Genomic DNA, 19,405 nt, shown 5'->3' on the forward strand with positions numbered 1-19,405 from the left:
AGCATACTTCTCTCATCGGAGTGAAAGACTCCTAATCATCACCAGAAGCCTGAACTCCTGAAGGCCTGCCAACTGACCTCATGCCTGAATCTGTGCTTGTAGATGCTGAAGTACCGTGCGAACTGTCCATTAGTGGACTACCCTGTGAACTGCTCTGCAGACTGCCCTGCATGCTACCTGAAGAACCACCCACCTGACTCTAAGAGCCAATGCTCACTGATGGACCTAACACTGTAATCGATGTACCTCCTGATCCCTGACCACTAGATCCCTGTGACTAACTCAGTTGCTCCTGAGGGTCTGGTGACTCTGAATACTCTGACCCCTGTGATCTCTTGAAATCTCTCTCCTCCTCGAACTTCACATCTCGCCTGACAACCACTTTCCTCTGCGTAGGGATATAAATCCGATAAGCTTTTGAGGTCTCCCTATAACCCACAAAGATGCCCTTGTCTGTAGTGGGCTCTAGCTTGGTCCTGTTCTCCTTGGGGACATATGAATATGTAAGGCACCCAAAGATACGAAAGTGCCCAACATCAGGCTTCTTCCCAGAAAAAGCCTCCTCTAAAGTCACATTCCCCAAGGCACGATGTGGACTCCTGTTCTGCAAGTACACAACAGTGTTGCAGGCCTCTGCCCACAAAAATAAAGGTAACCCCTGATCATGAAGCATGGCTTTGGCAACCCCTACAATGGATCTGTTCTTCCTCTCTGCAACCCCATTCTGCTGGGGGTTGTAAGGAACTGTGAACTCCCTCCTAATGCCTGCCTCAGCACAAAAATCAACAAACTCACCAAGGGTATACTCCCCTCCATTGTCTGACCTGAGGACCTTGATCTTCCTACCTGTTTGGGTCTCCACAAGAGCTTTGAACTCTTGAAACCGCTTGAAGACCTCACTCTTGGTCTTCAAGAAATAAATCCAGGTCTTCCTAGCGTGGTCATCAATGAATAAAACACAGTACTCATAGCCTCTCAAAGATACATGAAACATCCGACCACTCACATCGGTATGAATCAAGTCAAAGACCCTGGTCGCTCTGTTGTCACTACTAGGAAAAGGGGATCTGGCAAACTTCCCCATAGCACATCCTCTGCATACATCAAGGTAATCAAAACTGAAATCCGGCACACCAGTGGTGATCTCCTGCAAAGTACTCAAGGCCCCATGATACATGTGCCCCATCCTACGGTGCCAAATCTCACACAACTCTGAACTGCTAGATCTGTTGCCAGTCTTGTCTCGGGTGTTGCTACTCGATACCATTAGTGGCTGGAATGAGAACTTGTACACCTTGGCATGGCGCACACCAATCTCTCTAGCTGAAGAAGCTAGAGTTCCCCTAGGGTATATAAGCACTTACCCTCTCCTAAACAACACATCATACCCTCTGTCCTCAAGTGTTGGGATGGATATCAGGTTCTTCTTCATTCCAGGCACATATAGAACATCTAATACTTTCAAGGGAGGTTTGGGTCCCCTATCAAATGTCAATGTCCCCACACCGACTGCTCTAACAATGTTGTCATCACCAAGTACTACCTCCATATCAGTTTCACCCTCTAAAAGCTCTGAGAAATACTCTCTGACTCCTGTCATGTGGCGGGAAGCGCCACTGTCAACATACCAAATGCTAGAAGATGCTCTGCTAGTAGCGGGGAATGCACACTCCCTCTAAACCTGTATGGCAGGTGATCCTGCACTAGTGGCCTCACAAGCTATGAACCCAAACTCCCAATCAAATTTCTCTGAGAAGCTCTCTATCTCTGCAGAAGCTGCCATGGGTTTGTCTTTCCCTTTCTTGTTCTTCTCCAGACACACAATAGCATAGTGTCCCAACTTTTGACAATTCCAACATTTGACTTTGGAATAGTCGTTCTCCTTGTTCTGTTGCTTGCCTTTATCTTTGCTTTTGCCTCCACTGTTGGAAGCTTGCTTCTTTGCTCTGCCCTTCTTGCCTCTTACTAACAATGCCACATTGTCATCATCCTCCACCTGTTTGGTTGCCCCAAGATGGTTCTTTCTGATCTCATTTTGAATGCAATCATCCCACAACCTCTCCCAATTGGGAAGGTTTTCCCGTGCAACAATGCCATCCACAAAATTCTCCCAAGCCTTGGAAAGACCATTCAAAGCAATTCTCACCAACTCAATGGGTGCAATGATCTCACCTACGGCTGCCAACTCATCTCTCACTAAAGTGATCTTTGTGAGGTATGTTGTAGCATTGTTAGTCTTAGCCATTATAATGGCCTTTAGTTTCTCCTTTAGAACCATTTTTCTGTTTTCATTTGAGCTCTGGTAAACACTGGTCAAGGCTGTCCACATCTCATGTGCATAAGTCTTTCCTCTCACATGAGGAATGACATGATCTTTGATTCCTTCCAGAATCAATCTTTTTGCCTTAGCATTCTTTTTGTTAAACTCTGCCAACTGTACAGGGTCAGCAAGTACTGCTACTGGGTTCTGTGTGGTATTTACCATAATGCCCCAGACTTTTGCTTCCTCAAAGATGCTCTGGATTCTCTCCTTCCATGCATTGTAGTTGTTCTACCCATCCAACATGTCTTCAACTCTCAAACCCAAAGACATGTTTCTCTGTCCTACCAAACTGAAATTTTCAAATCTGTAGTAAAGGTTTCTGTTTTCTATGTAAAAATCAGCTTGCTCTAATTTTCACTTCGCTGTCCCAAAGTGCACTTTTCAGCCAACCAAGCTTTGATACCATGAAGAAATTTCAACCCCCACTCCGATTATCAGTTTTCCATCACTCCATGCATTTAATTTTAAATCCAAGCATGATAAAAATTCAAAAATATGGAAATAACAATAATTTTCTGAAAACACAAATTTAGAGATTTCACAACTGCTGAAATTGCAAAAATAAAACATAGCAAAATTATGACGGCCACACACAGAAAATAACATAGTTATTTTTTGTCAATGTGACCCTGGAAAAACCCCCTACAACTCTTGGGGAAAACCAGTTTGAGAGCACTTCTTTATTTCTGAAAATGCTTTTACATAGAAACTGAAATACACAGTAAAAATTCTAGCAACCACAGATTACAACTTATCTCGAGTTTCGTGCTTGAACTCCACCTCAAAAATTGTGCCAACCAACAAACAGCCAAAACAGAAATTTTTACAGCAATAAAACAACATTAAATGTTGTACGGCCAGCCTCAAAAAATGTGTCCAAGACTTGCTGCCCCTCTTCCTCAATTTCTGTGCCTTTCTCCTGTTGTACGGTTTTTCCTTGGGATGCATGCCAATAAATGTTGCTGCCCAGATTTGCTGAAATGTCTTCACTTCCTCACTGCTCAGAAATTTTCTCCTTGCTCTCTCTTCTCTTTCTCTCAAATGCTCATGAAAGAATGAATTGATATTTTCCTCTTCTCTTTTCCTTTTATTCTCTAAATGACCTTTTGAGTTACCCTAAGGTCTAATGGCTGAGATTAATTTAGATCTAGGGGTGAGGATAAATGTGCATTTAATTCTCACTTTCTATTTTTTAACTCACCCACTTAAATAAAGGCCCACTTAGCCTTTTTATTTCCATAGTCACTTTTCACTTACAAGGTTGCAATGGCACCTAAAGTAGTATCTCTTTTCATCATGTCTTCTTTAAAATTGGAACGCTAGTGCTACCTCCTTTCGCTTCACAACAAAAGCCACAATCTTTACAAGACATTACAAGGTGTGAGTAAGTCAAGCTAAGTCTAGTGCTATATTTTTCTCTATGGTTTTCTTGGATGGCACAAACCCTAACATCCTCTTGCATCTCACAAGAGCAACTCCCTAAGAACACTGAAGTGATATCATCCATTTGCATGCTTTTTCTAGGGTTTACATTAAATTAGAATGTAACTTTACCACTGTCACTTTTAAATTAAATTGACTTTACCACTTACAAAGTCACTTTAGGAGAAAAGTAAAAAATAAATTTGGACACTTTTCCCTAGGCCAGAGATCAAAGCCTTAGGGAACCACTTGTCCTCTGGTACCCGAATTTTAACAATCTTGTCGTGAGCAAGACCTAGGGTTTGTGATGTAAACCTTAGACAAAACATGCAAATGGATGATATCACTTCGGTGTTCTTAGGGAGTTGCTCTTGTAAGATGCAAGAGGATGTTAGAGTTTGTGCCATCCAAGAAAATCATAGAGAAAAACATAGCACTAGACTTAGCTTGACTTACTCACACCTTGTATTGTCTTGTAAAGGTTGTGGCCTTTGTTGTGAAGCGAAAGGAGGTAGCACTAGCATTCCAATTTTAAAGAAGACATGATGAAAAGAGATACTACTTTAGGTGTCATTGCAACCTTGTTCTTGTGTGATGCGTCACCGCCCAAATTGTACATGCGTAATAAAAGCCCCAATCCACAATGCACAATCCGACGGGACCCTTTTAGGAAGGTCACCCACTATCACCTTAGCAACCTATCAATTCTCCTCCAAATCGAGGGGGGCTTCCCTACTAGGATGACTAAGGCTTAAGTCGAAAGACTATGATTCAATGTCAATAGCAGCCTTAGTGAAATGGGTTTTTGGAGATTTTCTAAAGTTTTTTGAGAAAAGAAAAAGGTGATGGAGGGATATGAAGATTAGTGCCAATATCCTACTAGGGATATGGATTCAAGAGGAATCAAGTGGGAAAATAAGAACAAGAAGAAAACACTCTTAGGTCAGTCATCTAGTGTTTGTACATTAGGGCAAGAGGTTAGAACCTAAAAGACAAATTAACACTTCGGCTAATCAAGGAAAATCTCATGCCCCCACTAGAAGGGATCCCTCCAAGAAGAAGGCCTTCAACAACTAAATCGACTATGGCAAGAAATAGAATCAAAACCCTTACTAAAGAACTTTAAAATATGACCTAGCAAAGGAGGATTAAAACTTGCCCCAAACCAACAAAAGCGAGCATGTGAGAAGGGCCTCTAGACATCCTCCTTCTAAGTGACAAAGTTTCTCTTCAAATGGATCGATCTACATAGCCTTGTGGTAGTTTTCAGTAATCACAATGATGCCTTAAATGATGTAGAAAAATAACAAATAAATAACAACTTCCAAGTCAAAAACATTCACCACATAGATAAGCCCTTAACACCAAAAATGATCCTATAAAGATATTCCCATTAAGCTACAAGGAGAGGAGCTCATAATGCAACCATGAGTGAAAATGAGGGAGTGCATCTCTTTATATAGGTGATGCATATCTCCCTTTACAATAAAATAATAATTCTTTAAGTGATTCCTTACATCAAGCTAAGTAAATCGAAATTCTAACTAATTATATGCTATCATAACAATAACAAAAAACAAGACCAAAAAAATGGTTGACCAAAAACACATCAAATATTCAAATTTTAAAGAAAAACATATATATCATATGCATCCCTATGAATCCAAATCATTTATACACAAATAAGTAAAAGTTATCATTTATATAGCATGTAAAGGTGCATATAACCAAAATAGTATCAAGTGCAATCCATCTCTAAACCAAAAATACATCAACAAACAGGCTCTAGATGGCCTCCAAAACAAATATTGCCACAACAAATACTTATATATCATCAAAATCATTGCCTGTATTGGGATCTTCATCATCAATATCACCCTCTAAGCATTAAAATGAGATAGAAAAAAGGTAGCATGTCAAGTCAAGATTTTGTTTGCATGATGGGTACATTTTTAGTATGGCCATGATAGAGGAGTTTGAGAACCAAAGCCACTAACATCAAGGTATATAGAGGCCTTGGTTTGCCCTTGATTAAATACTAATTCTATACCCTCATAGATGACAAAATCCAGTGGAAACATTACAATCCCCCCAATCCTGAAAAATTGTTAAGCCTTCTAGATTTTGAGTGAGATCTAAAATTCTACTTTCTCCATATGAAATCCAATGATGTCGGAACCACTCTCAAACATCATGATTCATTCCATGGTAATGTTAAAAAACTAAGTAAAAGGATGAAAATGAAAGATAAAGGAGAATGTCAAGTTGTACAAAACTGACAGTTTGGTACAAAACTGGCATGTTCAATGAAAAAAGGTCGGTTCAGTACAAAATCGTCTGGTTCAATACCGAACCAGCCATTTCCAGTTCCAAACCTTAAACCAGATCGGTTTGACCCCCAAACCAATTAGACCAACCGGTTCCACCAGCTCCGTTCAGTTCCAATAACAGTGTTTTGGAGACACTGGAGACTCCTAACTTGTGATAAGCTTGATGGAATGTCATGTACCATGTTCTAATAAGTTATTGGTATATACTCGTAATTTCATTCTTATGTATATATGAAATGGACTTTGCCATCCAAACTTTGTGTATGACTTGCAGATCTAATTTACAGCTTTTATTCTCATGGTGAATAAATAGTTTCTAGAGTTGTTTGGTATGCTAACTTTTATGTTACATGTAACTTCTCACCCCACTCCCCAGCCCACAAGTGAGAGTGAGATATACCTCATGGCTCAGAGCCTCAATCAACAATTGATTCACGAAGAGCAAACATATCACAGGCGGTATTTGAATTCACCTGGGAACGATAACGATTCATCCCCAACCACTTGAGCTAGACCTAATTGACAACTGGTGTGTTGATTTATCATGGACAGTTGTTGAGTGATTCGACAAATGTATAGAAGCAAAGAAGTAGATTTATTGTTGTGATAAATTCACTGTTAAATATAATTTTCAGATCTATTATATATGTTGGGATTGTGCCAAAATCAGGAACATAGTTCCCTTCAAGGACAATTGTTCCGTGTTTATTTTATTGGGTTGCCTTGTGTATTTAGTTGGACAGAAGTGAAATATATACCGCTGTAATTTATATTTCATATTCATCCCTAAGGCTGAAAGATCATAGTAAATAGATCCATGGAACCTAAAGGTTGAAATGAAATTTCTAAATTTGTATTAAGCAAAGATTACCTGAATTTCCACATTTCCTTCTTGGACTAGTTGCTGAGATCTCTGTGGATTCATTCATAGATATTTTTTTAATTTATTGTCATTAGCTTAGATCTAGGAGCTGCTATAGCACTCCCACTTTGTATTACACTGGTGGTACTCTTTTGCTGCCATTGACCTACTTTTGTGATCATTTGTTGGACATAGGTAAAATTATCTTATCTTAGCTATTTTATCAAGCAATTAATTTTAGATACCCCATACCATGTGTTCAAGAGTACATGAGAGGTCTTTAACAAATTTGAAAATTAACCTGCATTTGAGAGTCTTGAATATCCTTCATCTAGTTCTCTCCAATACTATCCATTGTCAACCCTGGGCTTGTTTGAGTTCATCCTTACGATGCTCCACGGAGGTTCAATTAGAAAGTTCTAGCATATAGACACGATAGTACACCTATTCAATTAAAATCTCACTGTTTTATATTAGCCTGCTGCCTAACCAAAACAAAAAAACTCATTATAATATTTTTCCCTATTAAGTTTCTTATTGCAGGGTTCCAATACTATTTATAATAAAGGGAGAATCATATATTTTCTCAAGACTCACACACAAGGATATGTTATGACTTTGCATGACCCTTTGTATGGGGCTAGGTAGCATGGATACCCATACCCAAGGGTTAAATTCTTCATACTCACACACATACCCACGTGCCAGAAACATGCCCGTACCCATACCCTGACATACCCCACTATACCGTGCAATACCTTCAAGTACCCTGCCAGACTGTAGGCAAATTCGGAGATGTACTTTGATTTCAAGTACATCAACACCAATTTTTGCATGAAAATAAACCCCAATATGGTTGCATTTAGGGTGGGGCAAATTAAAAACTCTAAAACTAAGTGTTACCCCATTTTACACCTTCAAACCGTATTCCATGCTCACTTTTACATTTTCAACTTCGCTATGTGAGCATGGAAGAGACCAACAGGGTTTAAGAGACTAAGGAGGGCATTGATCATTGTTTTTATTCCAGAAAATTGGTGTCCATGCCAGCAGTTCAACATTAAGCATTTTCCATCATTATCGACATTCTTCTTTCCCTGAATCCTCATATTTTAGTTTCATAAAGTTTGAAGTTTCAGACTTTCCTGTTTGACAATTCCATGCCATGTCTAGAAGGGAGGGAATACCAATGTTCAATGTTGAATGACAAATGTCAATTAATGAATGCTGGACACTGGAATGATTTGAATCTAAAAGTGAATCCAAACCACTGCTCATTTACATTAATGTCAGTTCTCTTTTAAGCTTGTTATCAATATATTATTGTTTATACAGCATTGATATATGTACCCCTAACGTACCTATACCATCATAACTTAGGTTTGAAGGTTCACCATGACTACTGTAAGGGATTCTCCTGATAATAACTCAAGTCTTGTCTATGTTTTACAAACCTTTTAGTTACTTCAATGCTTCCACTCCATCAAACTATCTCACTAGCAGAAATCAGACTTAACGTGTTTCAAGAATCAAATCTTTTTCACTTATCATCTAATAACTGCAGAAGTTTCCCTCCGAACAAAATGCTGCAAAAAAACCTTTACTCCTCCTAATTAAAGCACTCTCTACTAAGATCCTTTAGTTATATCGAGCATTTGGAACAACGATTTGCTCTCATCTTGTAAATGAAAAAAAGGTTACAAAAAACCTTTCCACCCTAAATATGAAGGCACGTGGAAACCTGGTCTTCGAACCTAAGCTACCGTGAGCATTTGAGTTGGAAGCATACAAAGTAATTTCCGTACATTTTGTTGTGTAGTGTTGGCATTATGATGAGACAAGCATCAGTCTTCAGCTAGTAGATGACAGGATACATTCCAAAGAGTTCTTCCAATCTATAAGAAAGGGCGGTGATACATTTAAAACTTGCCCTACAATACTCCAAATATCCAGTGTATCCGCCATAAAGTTTATATTTTCAGAGTACAGATCGTCGAAATTGAATTTCAAGATACATTAAAAAGAGAACTTATATTATTAAAAAAATCTTTATCGAGAAAATTTATAATAAAGATATCTAGAAAGAAACCCTAACTATTTTAGTGCACAATTTTAATATAACATACGTGCGCGAACTCTGGCGTCGAGCTCCTTGTGCTGAAGAAGCTTATTCCTGTACTCTCTAACTGCGTGTAGACGGGCTGCTGCGTCATCTGCTTCCGCCATGGATTTTCCCTCTGCTCTGTGCCGCCTCTCCAATTAGTTTCAACGGTCTTTTCAGCCTCCCTTCGTGTTCAAGATTTCAGGACATACAAGGGTTTGAAATCCAGACCAGAGCACCGGCTTCAAACGCGGGTTTAGTCTGGTTTAAAGATCTAGTTGGTTTTCCGGAGCAAACCAATAAACGGAAATAGTTCCTTTTGGCCTTGACCTTTGCCTTTACCTTTCTTTACCTTCTACCTTTTGCCTTTGCCTTTGCGTTGCTTCGTTGTAGCGTGAAATGCTCCAGTTCGGGGGTCTGAGGCAGAAAAAGTATAAAATTGTGGATATTAGTGAACCGATTAGTTTCCACTTGGAAGGGGATTTCGAGGATTGATTTCAGGCTTCAAATGAATTTTAACTGCTCCTATTTCCTTTCTTGTTTGCATGGTTCTTAAAAGCTTCTATGGAAAGGTTGGATCACTTACAATGTTTTATGCAAAATTAAAATAACCATTGGCTTTGGCATGGATAGTAGGGCACAAAATGCAAATTATAACAGGTGGATTGGGTGGATTGGGTTTTTATTTGCGGCCATATATCTATGACTTTGGCATGAGTTTGTTTTTTCATGTTGGGCAAGGCAACTTTAGAAGGGAAAGGGAAGGTGGTATTTCTTTTTTAATAGTGAAAAGACAGGTTCTAGTAATCAAGTTGAAACGAATTTTATAATATATTTAAAAAATATTGCTTTTTATCATGGTATTAGGGAATATGTGATTTGATGTTGGATATTTTATGGGCTAAAAACATGTTATTTGGAGTATTTATTTGGAGAGCGAATGAGATTAGTGTTTTATTCATGTCTATTGAAATCACGGTTTTATTCCTGTTTATTGAAATCACTCAAAGATATTAGAAATCTAATGTGGAAGAAAACTAGGTTGTTAAGTGAGCATGTTTATTAGGGGAAGGTTCATTTCATGAGATTGAATCATTAAGTGAAACAATAAACATTTCAATGATGACTTAAATTATAACATACATAATCCAATAGTGCCTCATTAAAGGTATAGGGTATCTAAACCCAATCTCCAAGGTTGATTTATGGAGATGAGGTTATCAAATTCTTGTTTCCTTTAACCATCTTAATCCTATTTTTTTAGGCCACCATCAACTTTTGCTCATCAAGAGCTTTCCACTTAAATCAATTTCATCCAAATCTAAGCTCTAGACATAAAGTTGTGCTTATTTGAAAATATGTCTTCTAAAGGTCTCGTTAGCATTTGTATCATTGCCACATGGCAGTCCTTTTGTCCCTGTTTCCCTCGCGTACAACACCATGCCACGTCAACTCATCACACTAACATGCCATGTCGAAACATGATCGATTTCAATTAGTATCATGAGGAAAACCCAATAGCTAATGTCCCAGCTTCCCAATACTTGATCATCTGATATTTAATAACCCAATATCAAGGGAAGGTTAGTTGCTAAGACTTAGTTAATGTTCTGACTTCTCGGCACTCGATACCCCAACATCTGATAGTTTGGCAGCATGAAGTCCTAATACCCGATTAATAGACCATCAACTGATAGAGCTCCGCCTTTTCGTCCACTGATGTTTATATCCAACAGATCATCAGGCCACTAAACAAAATAAAAATTCCACTCATGATAATCAACCAATCCAATAATGGACATCAATTGGTGGTTATAATCTATGTTATTCAACAAATGTTTTGAGATATGTTAATCTTGATGGTCTGCATCGGAGGTTGTTCAATGTGTTACCCAACACTTGATAGCCCAACATCCTGTCCTTCTAGACTTAAGTTCCTTTTAGCTAACCACTTAGTCACCCCATGCCCATTCATCCTACCAGACCAGATGACCAGCGGCTAAGGCCAAAGCCTCCAATCCCCAAATTTCAAAAGTTTCCACTAATAACCTCGAAAATTCAAAGGGTCATCCGCAAACTTCTAAAATTTCCACTAAGCTCCCAAGTTGATTTCAGAGGACAGAAAATGACTCTAATAAGGTAGACAAAGACTTCTAAAGACTCATAAACCCTCTTCATCTTATGAAGGCATCCCACAACATTTACGTCAACCTGACATCTCCATAATAGAGAGACATAAAATAGCCAATGGAAAAATCTTCTAAACTTAACCAAAGTGAGATGAGATTACTCTCATTCCTTTGGGCTACAAACTACTGACAACACATTATCAACTCAAACTCCGACAAATAGCACGTTTTGGTTTATCTCTAGAGGAAGGAAGGTCTCCCATCACTGAAGAACTATCAAGTCTTCTCATTCAAAACATGGATATAGTCTTAGTTGTTTCCTCCCATAGCTAGCCTAGTAAAAGCCATTCATATTACAGAATATGCTAAGACCGTTAGAGCTCAAGTCAACTTATACATTCACCTTACTAAACCACTCATCTCGTATTCATCACACATAACTTATTTAAGAGAAAGCCTCTCTATATAGCATTTTATAATAAAGGAATTCACAATTATTAACCAAAAATCATTTAGTGTAATTTTTAGTTGATCATTACAAACATTCCTAATAACTAGCATAACAATAATCACAAAACATTAAACATCAATTTCATTTCATTAAAAGGGAAATAAATACATTTATCTTATTCACTTATGCTTGATGGAAACTAAAGAAGGGAGAGCTACTCTCCACCTAGTTAGAGGCACAGTTAAACTGCATATTTCTTGTACCTGACCACCCTCGAGCGAGATCTAATGCCTTAAGAAGAATCATTTCTCAAGGTTTTATAGATTTCAAATTAGAGTAGAGAACATGAAGGCCATTATCATTCGAATACATGAATCAAGATTGTGCTTTTCAATTATTAAGCCATGGCCTATTAATACAACAAAATATGGCCACCATAGGCCTACATGGCACAAAAGGGAGCCCTTCATTGATCTAGTAGTACCTAGGTGCTTCTCCCTTTCTCAGTGCCTTATGTGCTTGAATAAGACAACCCATTCAAAGATTCCTCATGGCCCTCTAACTCGGGTTGAAGGCTTCCTCACTAATTTCCTTAACCAATTTAACTAAAAACACAACTCTGCACAAGTCTATTATGACTCAATGGGTTCTTTTTCACCCCCGTTTCATAGTCACACTCATAGCCTCATATGTGGTACAATTTCTACTCGTGTATTCAACTAGTTCACGATCACACATTATCTAGCCTTACCACGCCACTCTCACATTCCTCGTTTACTCTCTCCTTACTTTTCTTTATGCTCTTCATCTATGTTTGTTCTCACCCACATGCGCACTGCCCAACATGAGAATTTGGGGTCCCTCCTCGAGCTATGTGGTCAACCAAAAGTCTCCAGAATAGGTACATAATCCACACTCTTGGAGCAATTCAGTACAGCTCCCCCCTCCCCCCATTCTTCTCATAATTATTGGAAGTTGGGTACTTCAACTACCAAATCAAAGATCAAGATGATTAATTCCAGTAAGATAGAAAACTTCTCAAATCCCCCTTACAATTTTCTCCTCAAGCATCAAGACCCATGTTGGTTCCTCTATTTTTTAGTGATGATTAATTTAGGTAAGATATAAACTTTCCAAATCCCCATTATAGCTTTATTCTCAAGCATCGGAATCCATGTTGGTTGTTATCTTCTCGAGCTTTCACAATAGATTAAATAAGAGTTAATATTTACATCAAATGAAACCTATCAAAACCCCCATTATGGTAATTCGAGCATTATTAGTCTTAGTTACATATTACAAAACTTGGAGTTTACAAAAGGGTGTTACATACATATTGTAATAATGTGTATTCTTGTATTATTATGCCTAATGTAGGCTTGGTCCCACCTTTTACTTAAATAAATACATGTTTTCATTATGTTTATGTGGATTTGTTCTTTCAATTCCTATTTTTTTTTTAAATAAATAAACCTTTCATTTAAAGGGGTGGTGTTGTAATGTGATGTTTTTTAAACAATACTATGAATCTTGTGTCCCATGTACCACCCGTGTTGTGTATGTGGAAATATAAAAGTTTGTTTTTAGTTTTATTTTTCTATAATAGAAGTTACCATCTTTTTTCCATGAATCACGTGCATGTGTGTGTGTGTGTGCATGCACGCACACATATATGTGCATATGCATATATTTGTATGTTTACGTGTGTGGGGGGGAGGGGGAGAATATAAAAGTTTGTTTTAAACTCATGTAATATTGAATAAACTCTATAGATAACCCATGTCATTAGAAGTTGAAATGTTTGGAGATGATGGAGGAAGATCTAGTTTTAAGTACTCTACATACCCTTTTGAAGGCCAAGGGTATCTTCAATTATTGAGGTAGGTCGAAGGATATTGTGGAACAAGATTGGAATGGATCTTTGGCAACCCATGGGAGGGGGGTTCCCTTGGAGTTATTTTCTCCTCAGAGACCCGAGGTACCAAATTAAAGAATTATGGGTATTACCAAGACTAGGGTTTCTGATGATACAAGAGATAATAGAAACGTTAATGGTGACGATTTAAGTGCCTAACAATTGTTCAGGAGCTTGATGATTTGGAAGGATAAGAGGATGTGAAGATAAAGGAAACATGCTCTAATGTTTTGCCAAAGATAATCACTAATGAAGTTGAAAGAGATGTTACCTAATGACCCTTTGGACAAGGTCTTCTACAAAGTTGAAAAATTAAAGAGGATCAATGATGAGGGGTTAAAAGGGAGGATGATATGAGATGGGAGGAATTTGAGCAAAAGTGTGTACATCTAGGTTGAGGTTGGAAGATTTCTCAAGAGTTATTGAAAAACCAAAGATCGTGTTTTAGATAAAGACTTAGATCTGGGATTGAAGGATTTAATTAGTAAGTTATCCAAAAAGAACATGTCAGAGCAAACCCTAAAATGTCTAATAGCAAAGGAATGGAAGTTGATGCTAGGTTATATGCCAGTGTTTTATTTCTTGGTTACAGGTTGGATGGATTTTGTTTTCAAGTTGGCAAAAGGCCTAGAGAAAATTAGTAGGTAAAATTGGTTTTGGGGGACTTCTAAGTTGTTTGAGAAGAAATGGACTCAAGATTTTCAACTAGGATCTAAGTTTTTTTTCATCCGACCAATCTAAATCAAGCTCCCGAGACTTCCCTTAGAGCTTTGATTAAAGAGGGTTTGCAAGTATGTTGGGTATAGTATTGAAAATTATATGGATTTTGATAATAGTTTTTAGGACAATCTAATGTATTAAGTAGTTATAATCCTACTATAGATGGAATTAAAGGAGGGTATGCCTCACATATGCCTAATGCCATAAAGATTGCGGTGAGTGAGTGGAAATATGTATAGATGATGGATTTTTGTAAATATGTCATTTAGGTGTGCTAGATGTCACATCCATGGACATGTAGCTAAGGGTTGTTTTAAAAAGTTCTTTAAGTGAGATTGGAGAAGAAAAGTGAAGATTGGAAATGCACGCTTAGGAAGTTCAGCTTTGGACATAAGGGAAGATAGTGGTAAGGAAGAAAATGGAAAGGGATTTCCTACAACATAAAAGAAAATACCTATCTTTTTCTCAAGCAAAAAGGGGTCGGGGATTAGGATTGAGGATGTTGGAAATCCCAAAGAATGTCATGATGTTATTGCAAGTTTTCAAGAGACCATCTCTAATTCTCTTGAGATTGTTATTAAAGGGACGAGGGAGGTTGCATAGTTCAAGGACATGAATCTAGAATCGAGCTAAGAAAAAGAGATGATCTTTTTGGTAGGTTAGTTTCATCTCCTCCGTATCTTTTGGGTAGATATATTAATGATCGTTCAAATGAAAATTTGGCCCTCCCTAGTGGGTAGTGTCAAGAAACTCTAGGTAGGGTCTAATGATAGGGATGTTAAGCGGTCTCACTTTGATTTGGAAAGGAATTTGAAATCCTAGTCAAATAAAAAGCACATTCAAAATACTCTCCAATTCCAATCCTTTCTCCGAAATGCCTCCTATTGGGTTTTCTAAGTCCCAAGAATTAAGTCCTTCAATGTCTATTATGTTGAGAGATCTTCAAGGCTTACACTAATCAAGATGTCATCTAAGGTAAAAATAGATGAGTAATATAGGAATGGAGAGAGATATAGAAGGGGAATTAAACTTGGACTTGGATAGGGCAGGAGTGCCTTCATTAAGAAAAATATATTTTCATCAAAATCTTAAGACAAAGCTTCGAGGGAAATTCAAACATGTAAAAAAAATACAATCAAAGGGGCCTTTAAAGAAGGATAGGCCCAGGGCAATATGTGACCATGCTAATTCAATCTTTCAACATAGGATGGATGTGTAGAACTTCAAACAATAAGCCTAGAGAGGTGAATCAACTTTCTCTACAAGTTTGAGATTTCTTTTTTAATTATTTTATGAAATTATTGGGGTGTAAGAAATTAGTAAGGAATCTTTCTAAGATGTTTAAGGACTTTAATTTCCTTTCATTTGATGTTATTAGAAAGTTAAGGAGTCTAATAACATAATGGAAGAAATCTATGATTCTTCTTAATTTCACTTTTCTTTTCTTAGGGATATGGATAGATTTTCAAGCATTAGAGTTTCATAATACTTCCTTGCGGTCAACTAGTATGGACCACATGATAACAATAAACCTTACTAGGAGGATTTCTTTATGAAATATTTTCTTAATAACAAGAATAATGTAATAAGGGGTGGCCTCAACTTTACTACCAAGAGTTCAGAAGTGTCGAGGAGGGTAGAAATGACTAATGCCTTAGTAATTTTACTTGCACACAAAATTAAAGAATTTTGCTTAATATACGTAGAAACAAACAAGTTGATGAATACATGTAGAAAATTCATAATTCATGAAATTATGGCATCTAATAGGTTAGGTATATTCCTTGTGACTAAAATATTGATGGTAACTAAGGAAAGGGTAAGGTACTAGGTGGGTATAAAGCGAAATTCTAATCACCTACATGTTTTTCTTTAAATAGAGAAGGAGAATAGTAAGCCACCCAATCCATTAGAAATAAACCCTATGTGATTAGAAGATAAAGAAAGTGTCGATTTGATCAAAGCTAAGTGGAGACCCTTTAATGAATCCTCAGAGGAATCTACTAGTTTTTAATTTGCAGAAAACCTCAAGAAATTCAATAATGGTGTGGCATGTTGGGCTAACAATAAATTCAAAACTATAGAGATGGATCTAAAGTAGGTTCTCAAATAAAGGTAAAGGTCAATATAAAAAATCCAAACCTAAGAAGAAGGAGATTTTACAAGCAAATTAGAGGATGAAACGTAGGATGGTATGGCTAGTAAAAGGTGACGAAAACACCATATTTTTCACAATTTTCTAATCATGGAAAGAATGTAAATATTATTTGGGAGATGGACAAGTTTGAAGGTAGCAAAGCTAGGAAGTTTAAGAAGGTTACAAATACAAGATTAATCATTTATAAGTATTTTATAAAGATCTAGACAATGTAGATGTAGCATAGAACATTAAATTAACCTCCTTATTTCATGTTCGCGGGGGTTAGCTCAATTGGCTATTACCTTGATAATGAATAGTTATGTTCCATAAAATTCTAGGCTCAAATCTCCCCATGGGTCAGCCAACCAAAAAAAAGCTCCTCATTTCCTAGTCCTGTTAATGAGGGAATTAATAATCTCTCAATGGAAGAGATTCTAACGAGTAAGTAAGCTAGATTAACCTTTTCTAAGAAGGACAAGACTCCCAACCCTAATGGATGACCAATATAGTCATTCTTATTTATTTACTCGAGGGGGGAGGGTAGCCTAAGACTATTGACTAGTCTAGAAAGACTAGTAGAGCTCATCAATCTTTTGATTCTAATTTTATATCTTTAACTCCTAAGAAGGACAAGCTAAATAGCTTTGATGATTCAAGCTTTTTTCTTCATGCAACTACATATTCAAGATAATAGCAGAGATCATATCATATAGAGTAAAAAAAATATTGTCGTAACTATTACTTGAAAATAGTTTGGTTTCTTAGGTGGAATGTATAATGCAAGTAGGCTATCTCAAGAGATGCTTCATTCTATTAAAACAAAGAGGATTCCTACAATTAATCCAAGTGGATATTGACCACCTCCTCTTCTATTGACTCATGATGGATTGACATCTTGGTAGTTTTACCACTATTTTGCAGGTCTTGAACTTTCAACACATTTTTAGGCCCATTCATTTTTGGTAATTGGCGTGGCCTTAGAATTTATGATTGCAACAACTACCAAAGTGATAGAGCATGCAATAAGTTTTGTAATGATCCAAGAAATGTCCCAAGTGAAGTTTATATGCAAAAGTTGTGGCCCCAACAGGTCGATGTGTCAACTAGTCTCTTGAAGGTCCACATTCCTTTTGTTGCCTCATCTCCTAAGGTTGAGGTTGTGGATCGTTAAGGTTTTTGCTTCTTATGGTTTTACACTCTTTTTTAAAAGGCAATTTTAGCCCCTTGTAATGGTCTTCTTGCTAATGAGTGTAGCTGATAAATCTAGCTTTGGATATAAGCTACCACCATTTTGGATAATTTGTGTTGATTTGCATTTTGTAGTGTTTTCTAGTTTGATCCATTGACAAAATAAGGGTTTCATTATCTTAATGTGCTTTTTTCAATAACTCTAAGTGATCTTATTTATATTTTCATCTAAATTTCATTCATTGCATCATATAGATCACTAGTATTAAAGCAATTACTTATTATGGTTTTTGCATGCATGTCCTCAAGAAGGTTACTTGAACTAACTGAATGAAGACCACCCTCACCAGCTCAATAAGCCTCACATAATGGGTTAAAGGAAAGATGATGTTGCAAGAGACCCTTAAATTTTTTGCTATAGGAAGCCCTCACATGACATAGGAACAAGATGATGGATGAGCTTGCCATTGATGACTATCAATGACAATGGAGACACCTTAGATAAGCAACCACTTCAAAGGTAACACCCTTGAAGGTACAATTTAACTTAAACATCTAATTATTATAAGGCTAGATAGATGCAAACGTTTCAGAGAAATGGTTAAGTCTGGTAGAGTATTATTGCTCTATTAAAAAAAATGATAATTAGAAGATCGCCTTTGCGCTCCATAAATCCCTTCCCTGTGTCAAAGATTGGTTGGACTTTATTGCCCACAACATGTTGAAGATGAATCTATAACATTTAGGACAAAACCCACTTGAGTGGCTTTTGTTGATGTCTTAAAGGAGGAATTTACCCTATTGGAAATTGTGATGACCAATACACGAGATGGAAAACTTTGCACCAAGAAAGAGACTAAACAATGTCGGAGTATGATAAAATATTCCATACCTCGTGCTTAAATTTAGGTATTAGAGACTTTAAGTGGCACTTGGTTATATGATATCACAATTGTTACATAGTTACATCCAGTTATAGATGGACTTCTTGGACATCTCCTAACTAGTAACCTCTTATTGATAAGTTGTCAAGTTCAAGCAAAATTTCAAGTAAAGAGCAAGTGGGGGATTGGTTTTATGAATATACCATAGTAGAATCATGGTAAAGGTGGCCCTACATCATAAAAGATAAATGATAGAGCAAGGATATCCAACTTTAGGACAACTTGGCCAATCCATAAGCAAAGAAGAGTAATAAGAAGTCAAAGGAGGACACTAGAAAGTGAGTAAGTTTCATGAAATCCCTTGGCACAACATCGATGAATGTCACTCTAAGAAGTCATTTTTGGTTGAACTAAATGGTGTGAGTTTCATAAAATCCCTTGGTATGACATTGATGAATGTCACTCCATGAAGTCATTGTTGATCAAGCTAAAAGTTTCATACTTGGGTCCTGGCTCAAAGCTGGATAAGGTGAAATTGATCATTAATGTGGAACCAATCGCTACCAAAAATACTCAACTAGAAGAACCAAAGAAGCCTAAGGAAGGTAACACCTCTTCCACTCACAAATGTAGTGAAGACAACTTGATAATATTTCATTATTGATAGTGGTAACCAAAAGATTTGATCTTAGCAAAGGTCATCAAGAGGTTGAAGTTGTTAATGACACTGCACCCCCAACCATAAACCATTTGTTAGTTAAGCCAGGGATGAGACATTCGAGGTATTCAACAATGCCACTAGCACTATGACATCAAACCCTTTAAAGATGAGCCACTCTGTGATGTTACTTGCTTTAAGTTTATGATTATTGCACCAAGAGGCACTCTACAACCCCGCGTGGGAGAGATGTTGTCACGTAACATTACATTAAAATAAATA

The 19,405-nt window shown here is 37.2% G+C and overlaps 1 protein-coding gene across 1 annotated transcript in view; it reads right to left on the minus strand.

Annotated features, from left to right (window-relative positions):
* The window catches only part of LOC149205167 (26S proteasome regulatory subunit S10B homolog B), a 93,540-nt gene extending 83,937 nt beyond the window's left edge, over positions 1-9,603 (minus strand). The window contains exon 1 of the mRNA XM_089394927.1: positions 9,064-9,603. Coding sequence (XP_089251053.1) covers positions 9,064-9,163 — 100 coding nt within the window. The 5' untranslated portion in view covers positions 9,164-9,603. The remainder of the gene's footprint in view (positions 1-9,063) is intronic.
* Positions 9,604-19,405: the final 9,802 nt, after the last annotated feature.

This window comes from Pinus tabuliformis, chromosome 1_2 (assembly GCF_031772625.1).
Source record: "Pinus tabuliformis cultivar Carrire ecotype Pingquan chromosome 1_2, CPIR1, whole genome shotgun sequence".
NCBI lineage: Eukaryota > Viridiplantae > Streptophyta > Pinopsida > Pinales > Pinaceae > Pinus > Pinus tabuliformis.